The sequence below is a fragment of the Ovis canadensis genome, chromosome 12 (assembly GCF_042477335.2).
Source record: "Ovis canadensis isolate MfBH-ARS-UI-01 breed Bighorn chromosome 12, ARS-UI_OviCan_v2, whole genome shotgun sequence".
Lineage (NCBI taxonomy): Eukaryota > Metazoa > Chordata > Mammalia > Artiodactyla > Bovidae > Ovis > Ovis canadensis.
In genome coordinates, this window is record NC_091256.1 from 12,445,758 (window position 1) to 12,463,263 (window position 17,506).

The following is a 17,506-nucleotide window of genomic DNA, read 5'->3' on the forward strand; positions in this document are numbered from 1 at the left end:
ACCAGAGGGAGGGGCGCCAAGCAGCTCTGCTGAAAGGACGGCCACTTTGTCTTCATAAACTCTGGGTGATGCCTTCCGGGGGCACAAGCCGCTGGCACTTTGGAAGGACCACCTGGATCAGTTGCATCAACGTTTACCTAACCCATAGCATCTTAAGAGGGTTTACAAAAATGGTATCTTGCGTTTTTGTATGGGAGCAGGAAATGAAATGCGGAGAGTTGCTGGCTGGAAAATGGCCTTTGACCTGTGTTTTGGAGAGCGCAGCTGGCCCTCTGCAGTCTCATCTATTCTCCTTTGTAGAAAATGATGAAAGACAATAATCTGGTGCGGCACTTGGACGCTTGTGAGACCATGGGCAACGCCACAGCCATCTGCTCGGACAAGACAGGCACGCTGACCATGAACCGCATGAGTGTGGTGCAGGCTTACATTGGAGACACGCATTACCACCAGATCCCAAGCCCTGATGACCTTGTGCCCAAGGTCCTGGACCTCATTGTCAATGGTATTTCCATCAACAGTGCCTACACCTCTAAGATTCTGGTAAGCTCTTCTTTTGCCAGGACACTTAAAATGGGTAGTTGGAAGGAACCATTGATTTTTCTCCCGTTTATTCTGCCTGAATTGCCATCCCAGTTCCCATTTCCCACTCCCCAGTGAACGTGTTTGGGGTGAGACTAGGGAATAATCCGTGGAAGGAGATTGGGAGATGGGGTAGGGGAGTGAGGCAGGTAGGAATCTGCGGCTGTGAAATCACCATGGAAAGGCAGTATCTCTAAAAAGAGGCCTCATGCTGGTAGCAGAATTGAGCTTATCACGAGTAAATCACTTAGTTTCTGGAAGCTGAGAGAGAGTGTTAGAGGTACCAGCACCAGCCCCACGGCGTCTAAAAAGACCCCAGGCCCCGGGTGGCTCTGGGGCCAGGTCACCATGGCCCGCGCCCCCGTGGGCCCGGGCACATGTGCGAAAGCCCCTGAGGGAGCCCTCCCCTGGCCGGCCCCTCGCCCAGCCAGCCCACTGGTACCTTTCTTTCCAGCCTCCAGAGAAGGAGGGCGGCCTACCCCGGCAGGTGGGCAACAAGACCGAGTGCGCCCTGCTGGGCTTCGTCTCGGACCTGAAGCAGGATTACCACGCCGTGCGCAGCGAGGTGCCCGAGGAGAAGCTCTACAAGGTGTACACCTTCAACTCGGTGCGCAAGTCCATGAGCACAGTCATTGCGAAGCCGGGCGGCGGCTACCGCATGTACAGCAAGGGCGCCTCCGAGATCATCCTGCGCAAGTGAGCCCCCCAGCTTCTTCCCCCACGGTCCCCCCCTTGGGGAGGTCTGGGTGTCGGCCCCATGCTGAGCCACCCGGATAATAGCGGACCCTCCTTCCGGGTGGTAACATCATGACAAAATCTGAGCTTGGCTCTGGCCAAGCCGTACGATTATGTACTTTGGATACTATACTTACACTTCACAGCTCGAGGCAGATGCTTTCACTGTCCCTGTTTTACAGATGAGGAAACAGAGGTGTAGTGAAGTTCAGTAACTTGCTAGAGGTGATGCAACTGACAGTGGTCCAGGCAGGGTTCAGACCTGGGCAATCCATGCTTCCATTTCCTATTCTGAAGCGATGATACCCACTTATCTCACAGGGTTACTCTGATTAAATGATTCAGTGTATGAAAAACGCCTTGCACATAGTAAGCACTAGAAATATTAGTTCTGTGTTCCTTTTCCTTTTCATTCTCAGTTCTGATCACAGGAAGTTGCATAATCAAATTAGCTAGACGATCCATAGGGCATTAAAGGTTGACCTATGTAGATTCAGGGCCAGTAGCTGAAACCCAGTGCCCCAGCATGGGTTCAGCGCCACCATGGGTGACACACTATCATTGCCCACACCCTCTGGCCTGAGTCCTCTAGAGACTGGGGATTGAGAATGTCTCTCTACCACTGAGAAGCTCAAAAGAGTAGGCGACCCACGAATGGCTCTCGGTGTTGCGCCCCCAGAGGAGCAGGAGCAGGTGACGGGAGAGCGACGCGCTCTGTCCACCTACCGGCCACCCCACCCTGGGTACAGGGGCTCAGCTCTGGGTGACGCGTGGAGATGTACAGCCACGTGGCAGTGTCTTTAGGAGGCATGCCGAGTGGTCGGAGTCTGTAACGTGTGGAAGCACACTGGGCGGGAGGCGGGGTGCTGTGTTCTGACTGTGCGCCTTCCCAGGTGCAATCGAATCCTGGACAAAAATGGGGAGGCCATGCCATTCAAGAATAAGGACCGAGATGAGATGGTCCGCACCGTCATCGAGCCCATGGCCTGTGAGGGGCTGCGGACTCTGTGCATCGCTTACCGGGATTTCAATGATGGAGAGCCCCCGTGGGACAATGAGAGCGAGATCCTCACTGAGCTGACCTGTATCGCAGTGGTGGGCATCGAGGACCCTGTGCGCCCGGAGGTGAGGCTCTGACTTGGGAACAGGGCTGGGAAGCATGAAGGGGAGCCTTCCAGCGGCCACGGCCCCTGCACTGGCCCGCTGTGACCTAATGAGCAACCATGCAGGAGTCACGGGAACTGCGGGACCAGCTCCGTTTCCAGCTGTAGGAAACTTGGGCAAGTCACCTAACTGCTTCTCATTTGCCGGGATTCTGTTTCTGTGCTTCCTGCTTCACAGAACTCCTGTAGCTTACTGAACTAATACAAAGTGGCAATCCCACTTCCTGTGGTTCATGCCATCTATGGGGTGAGAAGCATAGGTTTTACTGGGCTAATAACAGTTTGGCACTTAAGAATAGTGAGGAGATGGAATTAACTGAGACACCAACTTGGGCTCTAGTCACGTCCCTTCAATCAACACGTCTTGTCAGGCACCCGTAGAGTAGCTCCACACTACTCTCAACTTTTGGAGGCATGACGGGGTGTCATGCAATTGGGAAACTTAAAAGAACTGATGTGGTTGGAGTATGTGCCAGGGGTGGAAGGTAGTTAAAACTTCTGCTGGAAAGGACGGCAGTGGTAAAATCTCAAAAGGTCCAGCGTGCCCTGCTGAGAGATCTAGACTGTGAGTGAGAGAAGGAGTTTTTACACCTGGCTCCCGAGACAGAGCGCCCCTTCTGCTCGTGGTGCGTGCATTCATGCCAAGTCGCTCAGTCGTGTCTGAGTGCGCCCCCGTGGACTATAGCCCGCCAGGCTCCTCTGTCCATGGGATTCTCCAGGCAAGAATCCTGGAGTGGGCTGCCATGCCCTCCTCCAGGGAATCTTCCCGACCCAGGGATCAAACCTATGCCTCCTGCATTGGCAGGCGGGTTCTTTACCACTGGCGCCACCTGGGAAGCCCTCAACTCATGGTGCAATAAGGCAAATTCAAATGTGAGTTTCGTGGGTAGGAGAGAAGTAAGGTGGCACCAAGCAATACAAAGCTGACCAGACTCGGCCTTCGTCGCGTGGTTCTACTTCCAGGGTGCCTCTCCTGTCCGCAGTGAGGGACAGCTGAGCAGAAGCCGATGGCCAGGCCTCGCCGCCCCCAGCTCTCCTCTCCGCTTGCTTCACTCTCCGCAGGTGCCAGACGCCATTGCCAAGTGCAAGCGAGCGGGCATCACTGTCAGGATGGTGACAGGGGACAACATCAACACAGCCCGTGCCATCGCCACCAAGTGCGGCATCGTGACACCTGGGGACGACTTCCTGTGCTTAGAAGGCAAAGAATTCAATCGCCTCATCCGAAACGAGAAGGGCGAGGTGAGCTTTAGGTGGTGGGAATCAGAGCCTCCTCCTTCATTAGGGGAAGGCTGATGCATGTGTAAGGCATCCAGGACAGGTGGGAGAAAGTAAATGGTTTTTAAATTAAAATCTATTCATAGTGAGACGTGCCTTTTGCCAAAGCTGCTCAGACGGTAAAATTGGGAACTTTTTCTTGTCACTGTATTCATTCACAAGCTACCTTGGAGACTCACTTTTCACATCTCCCCATTTTCTCCAGTCGTGGGATGATTTTCCCGGATTTTCCTCTACCCCGCCCTTCCTGTGCCACTGCCCTGTGACTGGCAGGGGCTCAGGCTGGGGACAGGGTATGAACTGGGTGTGGGAAGGCCACAGCTTCTGGTCTAAGTAGAGATCGAAGCGAAGACCTCAGAGGCACTACTTCAGCCAGCAGCGGAGGGTCCCACCTTCCGTCTCGGGTCTCAAAACTAGGGGGTTGGCTCCCAGGGAGGGAATCGGGAGGAAAAGGAGACAAGCAGGGCCTGAACGGTCAGCGTCCGTGAACCCGCCCTCGGAGCCGAGCTGGCTGCTTCGCCTCCGCTGGAGGCCAGGGTCACGCTCCTGGGGGGCCCTGGGACACGAGCTGCCCCGGGAACTTGGCGCGTGTGGAGACGTTCCTGGCAGCTGCTCTGAGCTGGACGGACGCGGGTGTGTCTGCTGCTGCAGGTGGAGCAGGAGAAGCTGGACGAGATCTGGCCTAAGCTCCGAGTGCTGGCGCGGTCTTCCCCCACTGACAAGCACACGCTGGTGAAAGGTGAGGTCGGCTCCTGAGCAGGTGCCTGGGATAGAGGAAGGCAGACCAGGGCGAGCACAGATACAGAACCAAAGCAAGGCAACTCTCCATCCTGAATAGGGAGGCCTAGGAGAGCTTCCCAGCTCATGGGAAGAACATGCAGGTTAGCAAACATCTGAGCACCTGGTGAGTATAAGCTATATGATGAAGTCGTTTTTAAACATTATCATATCTTGTTTGTCGATAGTACTGGGAATTAGGCAATACAGGTTAAGCTCTTCCCATTCTGCAAAAAAGAAGGTTTGAGGCTGAGACGACACGTAACTTATCCGGATTGCCCAGCTGGTAAGTGGAAGTGTTATCGTTCAACCTCTGGGCCTCTGCATAATAGCTGTCTTGATGTACCAGATAGGATATATGATGAGGTCAGGCTTTCTTGGCTTAGATTGCTACCCGTGAAACAATTTACTCCCCTTTGGTGACGCTATGAAACCTCCAGCATAGGGAAAAAGAAGGACAGAGCGTAAAAAGGGAGGTAGTGACAGGGATTAGAGAGGAAGACCAAAAAAGCATCTTTTGTGGGAAAGCGGCCCTGCCCTCACCCTGGCGCACCTGTCTCCCCAGGCATCATCGACAGCACTGTCGGGGACCAGCGACAGGTGGTGGCTGTCACTGGTGACGGCACCAATGACGGGCCGGCTCTGAAGAAAGCAGACGTCGGTTTTGCCATGGTAAGCAGCTCAGCGTAGCATCTCTCTCTGCCTGCAAGCTGCCTGCGCCAGAAGGAAGCCCAGACAGGCTCTGGTACCCTGCTGCTTCCTGGACCTTCATAGCCCGCTTTGTGCTCTTTTCTCTAACTCCATCTCACCTGCCTGCCTGGCCAATAATAATAGATCTAATGAGGGACTCATGAAGTATGAAGACAGGGAAATCATGAGGTTTCATTACCCAGGAAAATAAGACAAACTGAGACTTACCCATGAATATGATCATATTGTCTGCCTAGGCACACTATAGAAAATTCACGTTCCATATGGAAAGTGTTTATTCTGTAGTTAGCACTGTTCATCACTCTGTGAGGCCAGGAGCATCAGAGTCACTTAGAAAGTTCATTTAAAATCACATAGGTCAAGGTTCAACAGTCAGCTATCTTGATTGAGTAGCATCTGGGCCAGGTCCCAGAATGTATGTTGTTGTTCAGTTGCTAAATTACGTACGGCTCCGCGACCCCGTGGAGTTTGCTCAAACTCTTGTCCATCGAATCGGTGATGCCATCCAACCATCTCATCCTCTGTTGTCCCCTTCTCCTCCTGCCCTCAGTCTTTGCCAGCATCACGGTCTTTTCCAATGAGTCAGCTCTTCACATCAGGTGGCCAAAGTATTGAAGCTTCACCTTCAGCATCAGCCCTTCCGATGAATATTCAGGGTTGATTTCCTTTAGGATGGATTTGTTTTATCTCCTTGCTGTCCAAGGGACTCTCAAGAGTCTTCTCCAACACCGCAATTTGAAAGCAATAATTCTTTGGAACTCAGCCTTCTTTATGGTCCAGTCTCACATCCATACATGACCACTGGAAAAACCATAGCCTTGACTAGACGGACCTTTGTTGGCCAAGTAATGTCTCTGCATTTTAATATGCTGTCTAGGTTGGTCATAGCTTTTCTTTCAAGGAGCACGTGTCTTTTAATTTCGTGGCTACAGTCACCATCCGCAATGATTTTGGAGCCCAAACAGAAATCTTTAGGTGTTTCTAAATAGGTACACTTGTTGATTCTAATGCTTAGGGACACTTAGAAGCCCTCAGATAGCAAAGTAGATTCTCGCATTCAAGTAGGTAATGATTGTAAGCTTCCCATACATTTTGAACTGTTGGTGATTTTTAAGCAGTAGGTGGTGACTCCAGAAGAAATCTATCTTTAGGGTGCTCTCTTTACCCAGAAAATAAGATTTAAAAGTTTTTATCCAAGGGAATTTCAAGAACATACAAAAATAGAATAGTTTATTGAATCCCCGTGTACCTGTTACCCAGAATAAGTCTTGCTGGGTGGGCCAGTGTTGGCCCACACATACACATTTCCCCTTCTCCAACTGGATTACTCCGAAACATCTCCAAGATGTTATATCATTTCATCCAGTATGTGTCTCTGGAAGAGAACTATGTATCGATAAAATATATTTAAAAGAACCGTATGCCATTGTCTCACAGCAATATTGATTCCTTGCTGCTGCTGCTAAGTCGCTACAGTCGTGTCCGACTCTGTGCGACTCCATAGACGGCAGCCCACCAGGCTCCCCCGTCCCTGGGATTCTCTAGGCAAGAACACTGGAGGGGTTGCCATTTCCTTCTCCAGATTCCTTGCTATCATTAGCTATCTAGTCCGTGTTCACATTTCTCTTGATAAGATTTTTGTTTTTTTAAATTATTTGTCCAAATGGGAATCCAAACAAGATCCATACACTGTGGTTGGTTGATATATCTCTTAAATGTAAGAATCTATAATAGCAATTCCTGAAGTGTGCTCTTCCGCCTCCGCCTGGAAACCTACAGAAATGCAGATTTTTCAGGCCTTGCCCCAGATCTACCTAGTGAGAAACCTTGCAGTGGGGCCCAGCACTCCGTGTTTGAACAGGCCCTCTGGGTGATCCTCACGCACCCTAAAGTTTGAGAACCACTGACCCCACAGGACCTATGTGTTAGGGGTTCCCAAGACCACCCTTCACATTTGTGGATTCACTGGCGCAGGGGACGCGGCCTCTAACTGTACTCATGGCTAAGATTTAATCCACTGGTGTACTAAGAATCTAGTAAGACAGAGTCACAGACAGGGTCTGGAATCCACATGCAGGCTTGCTATGATTACTCCCTGCTCTGAGGGGGTCAAAAAGAGCACCTGCTTTCCCTAGCAACAAAAATGTAGTGATGCAGGTGATGTTTCTGCCCCGAGAGATGCATCAGAGACTTGGCACCCTAGAGGTCTATTAAGGTTGGCCATATAAGCACCATCAACCCTGCATATGCTAAGATTCCAGACTCCTAGAAGGAAGCAGGTTTTCAATGGAAAATAAGAAAAATTAGTGAATCACTAACTGATTTTCAGTTAATGTTGACTGAGCACATTCTGAGAGCCAAGTTACCAGATGCTAACCAAGTGCCAGCCTTGCAAACAGACCTTTCACAAGATAGCAGTCTCAGTCATGCTGTGTTAATTCTTTTCTGCACATGCCCTTGCGTCTTTTTCCCTAGCTATATAATCTTGAAGGAAACAGTTTTCCTATGTAGGATATACCACGTCATGGATTTTGTTGATTATATCCCTATGTCCTTTAAAGTGCCCTTGTATTTCCTATAAAGTAGTATTTAGTTCTATGAGCAGTCAGATTCTACACCCCATCTTTCACTAAGGGCTGCAATATGACAGTGTTCTGATTTTCTTTCTTTATTAACTTGAATACTTCTATAAAAAGAAAATTACCTTCATCAACTCTTTGGCTCAGCTCCTATGTGAAAGATAAGTTAAATGCTTGATTTTTCTCCACTATTTACCAGTTCCCAAAGTAATGAGTTGATTTTGGGGGGATCCTCCAAAGTTGTCCAATGTACCTCATGTGAAGAGTTGACTCATTGGAAAAGACCCTGATGCTGGGAGGGATTGGGGGCAGGAGGAGAAGGGGATGACAGAGGATGAGATGGATGGATGGCATCACCGACTCGATGGACGTGAGTTTGAGTGCACTCTGGGAGGTGGTGATGGACAGCGAGGCCTGGTGTGCTACAATTCATGGGGTCGCAGAGTCGGACATGACTGAGCTCCTGAACTGAACTGAGCTGAAACTACTAAAAGTTAATTGTTTTTTAAAATATCGTTATGAGCTCATATTCTTTTGAATATATGTGGCATGTCTCCACCCATTGCCCATATTACCATCTTGATGCTCACACTGGCCCACCATTAGCCTCTCCCGCTCTGCTGAGCACTGTGAGTGTGACCTCAGCTCTCTGGAGTAGCGCTCTCGGCCTCTTGCACGGTGAGACGTGCCACACCCGTCATGCATGTTTCTTGTCCTAGATCTAGAATCATCCACTTTGCAGAGGAGTTCTGCGTTGCTTTAGTGAGAAATGGCATTTAGAGAACACAATCTGAATGTCAGGGTGTTCTTTACTTCTGAGTAAATTCTTGTTTCTAGAACTTTTCAGTGGACAAAGCTAGGAAATACATCTTTTATATCGTATTTATTTGGTTTTGTGTTTCTTTGTCTTAAAGGTAGAATGCTTCATGAATTCATATTGCCATTTCCAATTCAAATTTAGAATTCTAGAACTTCCTAATTTTACTTGCCTGATTTACATTGATCTAAGGGTATTAACATAATTATTATTGGCTTTATCCTAATATATATGGAATAGTCTCAAGAGAGCAATAATAATACAATTACTGTACTAAAAACAGGTAAAGATTTTTCTTACAGTTCTTTTTATCCTGTAGGTGTGTCCTACTGCAGACGTAGGATCAAAGTGCTGTGGATTTCAGAAAGTCATGTAGAACTTTTCATTTTGTGTGGTTTGCTATCAGCTGGTTATACCACTTCGTGATATCATGTGTTGGGCTGGTTTCTTTTTTTCCATTTTTGAGATTGCTTATCTTACACTTAGTGTTGTTTTACGCCTATACGAAGTAGTTACATGATTCTCAACTAAAATACATGGAACAAGGTCTGTTTATAGAAGTCTAGCTTCCATCCCTGTCACCTCCAGCCTGTTGCCTCCTTCTCAATCCCTCAGATAGCATCTTTGATTTTTGGTTTATCCTTCTGTTTGCTCCTTTAAAAATACAATCAAATGTGTAGTATCTTTATATCCCGTTCTCTTAAATAAGGGACACTTAGCTATATTTATCTGTATACACACTATATACTCTCTTTTTTTCCCCACCTTGCTGTTTTTCATTTAACAACCTAACTTGGAGATTATTCCATAGTAGTACAATATAAAGACATCCTTTCTTTCTTTCTTCTTTCTTTTAACAGTGCATAGTACAGAATTGTGTGGATATATTAGAAAATCTTTTGAAAGGGAAATTGAATTATATAGTATATCTAACAGATATTCATTTGTTGCAGTCTGGATAGGAAAATAATACTACCAGGTAAACAGAACAAATAATCTAATGGTACAGGTCAGATTCACAAACAAGCTTCTCTGTAGGTTTTAGGGGTTGTGAGACATGGCATAGAAGTACGGTCTGGGGATGTTAGGAACAGTTTTGTTTAGCAAGCAGGGCTTAAATAATTTACGGGGCGTTTAGGATAGATATCAGACACGACTGAGCAACTTTCACTTCATTAAGGATAGATAGGATTTAAATGGAAGGGGAAAGAGGATGCTCCAGGCTTGGACAAAGGGTGTAAGTGGAAGACTGAACTCTCGAAGTGAATGAGAGAATTCAGGGAGTCGTGAATAAATCAGTAGGCTTTGAGCAGAAAGCTTATATAAGAGCAGTTTGGAAAATGAACCACAGTTCACTTGTTGAAGGCTTTGACGACCAGCTTAGAAAGTTTAGTGTTTCTCAAGCACTGCTTTCAACCACTGGTGTGTCTATTTACAAACCTTGAGTGGCAAAGAGTCGGACAAGACTGTGCGTCTGAACTGAACTGAACTGAGTGGTTACCCCGAAATAGGATTTTGAATAAGGACAGAATACCTGAACCATGCTGCTGGACTGCTCCTTCTAGGAAAGAACATAGAGTGACTTCAAGGTGTGGGGGACATGAGGATTTAAAGTGGATATTTAATTTGAAGGTAGAACAGAAAGGACTTTTCCCCTATCTTCTAATTGCTCCCTAAGATGGAGAAGTAGACGGGACAGGAGACCGGCATATCAAAGGCGACTGTGATTTCCAGCCTTAGTCAGGAGTGCGGTGCTGACACCATCGAATATGAAAGGCGACTGTGATTTCCGGACTCAGTTCAGGAGTGCGGTGCTGGCACCGTGGAATATCAAAGGCGACTGTGATTTCCGGCCTCAGTTCAGGAGTGCGGTGCTGGCACCGTGGCCCGGTGCCCTTTTGCACGCGTGACAGCGGCACATTCCCCTTCCTTTCCTCTGGGGGAGAAGACCAGATCACGCTGGTTTAGTCTGTGGAGCTCGTGTGGCTGCTGTGCCCTCTGGTGTTTGTGCCGAGTTCTGAAGCTTCTTGGAGTTGAGGAATGGGTTCCGAGTACAGAAGAGCTCCTTTTCCAGTTCCTCACTGTTTTCCTCCCCCCTCTTACCTAAGGGTATTGCAGGCACAGACGTGGCAAAGGAGGCCTCCGACATCATCCTAACAGACGACAACTTCACCAGCATCGTGAAGGCGGTGATGTGGGGGCGGAACGTCTACGACAGCATCTCCAAGTTCCTGCAGTTCCAGCTCACCGTCAACGTGGTGGCCGTGATCGTGGCCTTCACTGGAGCCTGCATCACCCAGGTGGGAGGAGCTGAGATGGGAGGGGTGGGGCTGGGGCCAAGAAACAAGGGGTGTGACGTTACAGTGCGTCGCTGAGGAGCAAGGCCCAGCGTTTGTGCAGGGGTGTTGGGGCAGGAGTTCGCTCTCCCGAGTCCATCTGCTCCTGTGGGAGCATGATCATGTATCCACCATTGATGCAGCACTTACCTGTTAGCCAGCATGCTAAGCACTAATTTGGGGTTCTCTGATCTTCATAAACAGCCTTGTAGAATAGGCATTATCCCCGTTTACAAAGAGGTTAAATAAGTTTCCATTGTGACTCAGCTGGATAGCAGGAGGTAGGCCCTTTCAGGGGCAAAGGTGAGGCTGACGAGTGAGGCGAGGGGTCGTCTGCAAGGAGAGCTGAAAGGAGTGGTGGCTCTTCCTGCCAGGACTCCCCACTGAAGGCCGTGCAGATGTTGTGGGTGAATCTCATCATGGACACCTTTGCCTCGCTGGCCCTGGCCACAGAGCCTCCTACAGACTCTCTGCTGAAGCGCCGGCCCTACGGGCGCAATAAGCCTCTGATCTCGCGCACCATGATGAAGAACATCCTGGGTCACGCCGTCTATCAGCTCACCGTCATCTTTTTCCTTGTCTTTGCGGGTGAGCCACGGGGAGGTTGGGCAGGGTGGGGTGGGGGCCAGCGTGTGGAGTGCGAGAAGGAGATGGGCAGAGAGCGGCCCGAGAGGAGGAGGGCGCAGGGCGCAGGCTGAGTCAGCGGGGCAGGAGCCTCTTCGCGCACTGGGTGCACCTCTGTTCCCACGCCGTGGTGCGTTATGGCATTCTCTGACTCCTCTTAAGAACCTCTCAGGGGTAACTTTATGATACCTTTCTTGAGATCATGAAACTGAAGCTTAGGTCACATATTGAGTAAATAGCGGCACTGTGTTTCAAACCTATGTCTGCCAGACTCTAGCACGTGTAGTTTTACCACCATGCGTTGCCACAAGAAGGCAAACATTGATGGAACAAACTGAGAGAGAAGGTCAGAAATGCTGAGACCAGGGCTAACACTGAAAACGCCTGGTGACCGTGTGGCTCGGACACTGACCGGTTAGGGTGGACACCAACCCTAAGCAACAGTGAGGCCCCACTCATCTGTCTTGACTCAACCTCAGCCCTCCCTGAGAGTGTGCTCAATCTTCCGGTGCACCCCTCTCCCAACTAGGTGAGAAGTTCTTCGACATTGACAGCGGAAGGAGAGCGCCTCTGCATTCTCCGCCCAGCCAGCACTACACTATTATTTTCAACACCTTCGTGCTCATGCAGCTCTTCAACGAAATCAACTCCCGCAAGATCCATGGGGAGAGGAATGTCTTCTCGGGCATCTTCCACAATCTCATCTTCTGCTCAGTGGTGCTGGGCACATTCATCGGCCAGGTGAGATTCCAGCAGGATTGGGGTACAAGGTCTGGGAAGATAAAGGCCAGATGCTGGAAGCCAGGATTGCCTGGGTGCCCCAGAAGAGGGCTAGGGACTTAGGCTGCGGGCTGCACCCTTTGGGTCTCCCGGCTGGCTCTCATTTGCTCATTTCTCTAGAATTGGATCCCTGTACGTCGAGTGCTCCAGTGCACGGCAGCATGTTGGTAGTGAATAAAATAAAATTTGTAGAATTCTTTCCTTAACTTTCTAGAACACAGAAATTTAACACAGTGACCGGGAGGAAGGTCTCTGTCTTGTAACCCCTTTCATGCCTCGTACCGGTGCACTTGAAATGTGCATGCAGGTGCCGAATAGGCGTCTCTCTGTCCCTGCTGCTTTGTTCTGGAAGGGCTCATGGTGCAAAACGCTACACGATTCAAGAGTAAAGGAGAAGAAATGGCATGATGCCATGTGCAGTTGCAGATAAGCCTGATGTGGATCCCTTCTGCGGGGCTGGAGTCAAGGGCATGACTGCCCTGCTGGGGAAAGGATCGAGCGCCTTTCCTCTTGCCACCGTCAGAGATATCCCAAGACAGGTGCCATGCAAGAGATGACGAGCACAAGAGTGTCTGCCTCTTCCTCACTTGCACACTTCCTAAGTTTCCCTTCTCTGTCACTGTCGGCTTCCGTCACAGGAAGCCCTTAGCTCCCTTTGATCCCCTCGCCTTTGCATTAATAGTGTTCACAGCGACTGGAAACTCCCCACCAGAAGGCTCTGCAAAGACTGTTGGTGTCTCTCTCCCCTTCCCCCCATCTGGGTCTCTTCTTTCTCCTTCCCCAACAAGCAGACCAGGGTTTGCACCGCAGGGATCCTGGGGCAGGGAGCTGACGTGGCTTTGGTGGCCTTGACTAGAGGGCTGGCTACCTGTTACTTGCCTCCCAGTCACAGGCTGCCTCTTTGTCTGTTCTAGATCATCATCGTGGAATTTGGGGGCAAACCATTCAGTTGTACAAAACTCACCCTGTCCCAGTGGTTCTGGTGCCTCTTCATTGGTTTTGGAGAGCTGTTGTGGGGCCAGGTGAGTACAGACACAGCCTTCCCACAGTCACACAGCCGGCAGACCTCCCCTCCCCTAGATGAGATGGAGCAAGCAGCTTTGGAGACCCCCCAGCTCCAGACCTTTGTGTTCTGCTTCCCCGTTCCCTCTGCCACCAGGCTTTCAGGTTCTTTCCATCCTGAAGGATTCCAAGCCGAATGATTAGTGCCCGGCACTTCAGAGGCTTCTGATCTCTTCTCTAATCATGCCTGGAGACAGACAAATCCCTTAGCTTCTCTGAGATGGAAGTGGAAATTTTCAGTGCTGATTTTGCTAAAAAGGAAAAAGTAAGGGTCTTAGAAGCAGAAGCGTTTGCAAAGCCCGTGTCTGCAGTGAAGCTGCAGTCTGGCTGTGCGTGCTCTGCCTCATGCAGCAGGACCCCCTTGCCGCTGCTGTTTGTCACCATCACCTTATCCAGGATGAATGCCTGACCATCACCTAAGATAAATTCAGACTCACGTGGTCTCTAGAGAAGCATTATAGCGCATGGTTCAAAGCCCAGACTTTGCAACCGACTACCTTGGTTTGAATCCTGGTTGTTTTTTACAAACTGCATCATAGTGAGTACATTTCTTAGCAGCTCTGCCTCAGTTTCCTCAACTCAGGATAGCAAGGCCATTGTGAATCATTCTTAATCAGCAACCCAGTTTCCATATAGAAATGACTTAGACAAATGTCTAATACCTTGTAAATACTCAATAAATGTTAGCTATTAACATTATAATAATATAAGCAGATTTGATGAGAGTTTGATTCCTTCCCTAGTACCACTTTACAGCTTCCCCTCATCATTAATTCTGCCCTGGGCTCCGCTTCTGCTTTGTAGACCCCGGGTCTCCACTGATTGGTGCCCAGCCACCTGAGTAATGGAGGCTTTGCTCTAACTGGCCCCAAAGTTTCCTCTTAGGACTGCAGGCTTTCCCCCATAGACCTGCTGGTTATTTCTTCCATACCTCCTAGTTGCCTCCCTGATGAACCCCTATCCAAGTTCCTAACACACATCCCTCCAACCTGCTCTGTTTGCTGTTTGTTTACCAGTGGGTCCCTAAACCTTTCTTGTTTCATGCACTGTTTGAAACACTCCCCTGGATCGAGTTTCACATGTGGCCACGTGGCCTTGAAGCCTTCCTTCTGTATCACAACAGCTCCTTCCAGCATCCGAAAGCAGCATGTGGACGTTCTGTTTCAAACGTTTTGACTCCATGTAGGACTGCTCACGCGGCCCCCCTTTCGCAGCTGAGCCCTGTCTGCTCCTCTTCTTGTTTGTAAAGGAGAGCTGACCGGCAGGCACTGAGCTTACTGAGTGGTTCACTTTGAATCGCAAGCCCGAGCTTCTGCTCCATGTCCTCTGAGAATATGCATATGTCCCTTCTTCTTTGGGCTGCCCCATCCACTTTCTCACCTGAAGCCCAGGAAGACCTCCAGGGTCCTCTCACTGTAGTTTTATAAAGGAGGATTCACTTAGCATGTGGAAACTGAGAAGAGGACCCCTCCCCTCCGACAGCCTTCCGTCCCCCTTGTGCACACACACACGTTGTGACCGTCTTGTCCCCAGCCATGTTTTGCCCCAGATTCTTGTCTGTGTCCCCTCCCACCATGTACCATGCATTCCCACCGTGTACCCCGTATTCCCACCGTGTAGCACGCTTTCCCACCCTATACCACGCATTCCCACCGTGTACCACGCATTCCCACCGTGTACCCTGCATTCCCACCCTATACCACGCATTCCCACCCTATACCGCGCATTCCCACCCTATACCACGCATTCCCACCGTGTACCGCGCATTCCCACCCTATACCACGCATTCCCACCCTATACCACGCATTCCCACCCTATACCACGCATTCCCACCCTATACCGCACATTCCCACCCTATACCATGCATTCCCACCGTGTACTGCGCATTCCCACCGTATACCACACATTCCCACCCTATACCGCACATTCCCACCGTGTACCCCACATTCCCACCCTATACCACGCATTCCCACCCTGTACCGCGCATTCCCACCCTATACCATGCATTCCCACCGTGTAGCACGCATTCCCACCGTGTACCACACATTCCCACCCTATACCGCGCATTCCCACCGTGTAGCACGCATTCCCACCCTATACCGCGCATTCCCACCCTATACCACGCATTCCCACCGTGTAGCACGCATTCCCACCGTGTAGCACGCATTCCCACCGTGTAGCACGCATTCCCACCGTGTACCCCGCATTCCCACCCTATACCCCGCATTCCCACCCTGTACCACGCATTCCCACCGTGTAGCACGCATTCCCACCGTGTACTGCGCATTCCCACCCTATACCACGCATTCCCACCGTGTACCCTGCATTCCCACCGTGTACCGCGCATTCCCACTGTGTACCGCGCATTCCCACCCTTTAGCACGCATTCCCGCCGTGTAGCACGCATTCCCTTAAGAGACAGGAGGAGGAGAATAAAGTGTGTCACAAGGCAGATGCTGGTCAGACACTAGAATGTAAGTTCTCCTTCGAGCGTCCGCAAGCGCAGACAGCTGGTCGGGCCCTGGGAGAGGCTGGCCCAGGCGGGCTGGTGCTTCTCTCTCTGCTCTCCCTCCCAGGGAGAGGGGTGTGGGGCCCAGCGTGACTTGCCCAGAGCCTGGCGCATGCAGCCGAGTGACAGCTCTTCTCGCCCTGATCCTGGCGTCTCCCCTTCTGCTGCCCCTGCTCTCAGGTCATTTCCACGATACCTACCCAATCCCTGAAGTTCCTGAAGGAGGCTGGGCATGGCACCACCAAAGAGGAGATCACCAAGGATGCTGAGGGGCTGGACGAGATCGACCACGCAGAGATGGAGCTGCGCCGAGGCCAGATCCTCTGGTTCCGGGGCCTGAACCGTATCCAGACTCAGGTATGGGGATGGTGGCCTGTGCTTGCCCTGGAGGAGGAATCCCGTCTGTCTTTATTGGGAGGTGTTGGGAGGGCAGTAGTTCTTGGTGGCCAGTGTCTCTACCCTTCTTAAGGCCCTCTCACCGGTGGGTAGCCCAAGCTCCCTTGCTTCAAGTTAGACAGAGGCAGAGGCGGCCGTTCGGGCTCCTCTGAGAGGAGAGTGATCGTGGAGAGCCGAGAGCACAGGACCCCAGCTGCTAGCATGGTCCTCTAGCTTTGGGTTTGTCTGAAGGCCGCTTCCCACCCTTCACAGGTAGGCATCTTCCTGCTTACAGTCTCTTGTAAGCACTAGGCCTAACCTCCGGTGGGAAATGTTCAGTCTTTCCTGACCCTGCAGAAGATAAGGGTTCAGACAGTATCTCTGCACCATCATCCCCAGCAGACATTTACTGTACATCCTCAGGCGGCTGTTAAGGGGATGTAGATGTTATCTGGGGGATCTTTGTGAAAGAAACTCACTCTTCTATGTCTTCCCCACTCAAAACGTAAGACCGTGATGGGGAGCCTTATTGCTAAGTGCATATAAATAACAGTAGTCTCTGAGTGCCTGAGTGTCTTTTACAGGTTCAGATTTTCTCCCCAGAAGAGAAGAGGCTATAATTTCTTCACACCATTTCCCTTCCCGCGATCTCTGAAATGGGCTAGAAGCTGCTCCTGCTGCTCAGAAGTGCCATGGCCCTAGCCCTGCAGTAGCTTCTTCTCCCCACCTTTCATGCAGCAGCTGTAGCTCCCTGTTCCGGGGTAAAGGGCCTGGTCTAGGCACTTCCCTATTCTTACCTCACATACCTCTGTTGTGTTAGTCCTAAAATTTCCTGTCTCAGGGAACTGGAAATCCCCAAGTTCTCAAAGGTGTTCTCCAGAGAACAGGCCTATGCCTCTCTGCAGATTGGCTAGAGATCCCAGAAGTAAATTTCACCCTCTAAATAGCACTGCAGGTGGTTTCAAAAGTTCCTTCGTCAAGCCCACCACTTTCTAGGGAAGAAAGGTGAAATGAATATTCTAAGGTAGAGACAGTGATCGCCCCTTATCCATGACTTTGCTTTCCTTGGGTTCAGTTACCTGTGGTCACCCACAATCTGAAAATATTAAGTGAAAAATACCACAAATAAATAACTCGTAAGTTTTCCCTTTTATGCCATTCTGAGTAGCTGATGAATC

The 17,506-nt window shown here is 50.2% G+C and overlaps 1 protein-coding gene across 12 annotated transcripts in view; it reads left to right on the forward strand.

Annotated features, from left to right (window-relative positions):
• The window catches only part of ATP2B4 (ATPase plasma membrane Ca2+ transporting 4), a 111,006-nt gene that overhangs the window by 81,432 nt on the left and 12,068 nt on the right, over positions 1-17,506 (forward strand). For all 12 annotated transcript variants that reach the window (XM_069545143.1, XM_069545147.1, XM_069545135.1 and 9 more), the window contains 11 exons: positions 301-543; positions 1,037-1,278; positions 2,211-2,442; positions 3,543-3,722; positions 4,410-4,497; positions 5,101-5,207; positions 10,751-10,942; positions 11,353-11,566; positions 12,132-12,343; positions 13,297-13,404; positions 16,134-16,310. In XM_069545143.1, the coding sequence (XP_069401244.1) occupies positions 301-543; positions 1,037-1,278; positions 2,211-2,442; positions 3,543-3,722; positions 4,410-4,497; positions 5,101-5,207; positions 10,751-10,942; positions 11,353-11,566; positions 12,132-12,343; positions 13,297-13,404; positions 16,134-16,310 (1,995 nt within the window). The remainder of the gene's footprint in view (positions 1-300; positions 544-1,036; positions 1,279-2,210; positions 2,443-3,542; positions 3,723-4,409; positions 4,498-5,100; positions 5,208-10,750; positions 10,943-11,352; positions 11,567-12,131; positions 12,344-13,296; positions 13,405-16,133; positions 16,311-17,506) is intronic.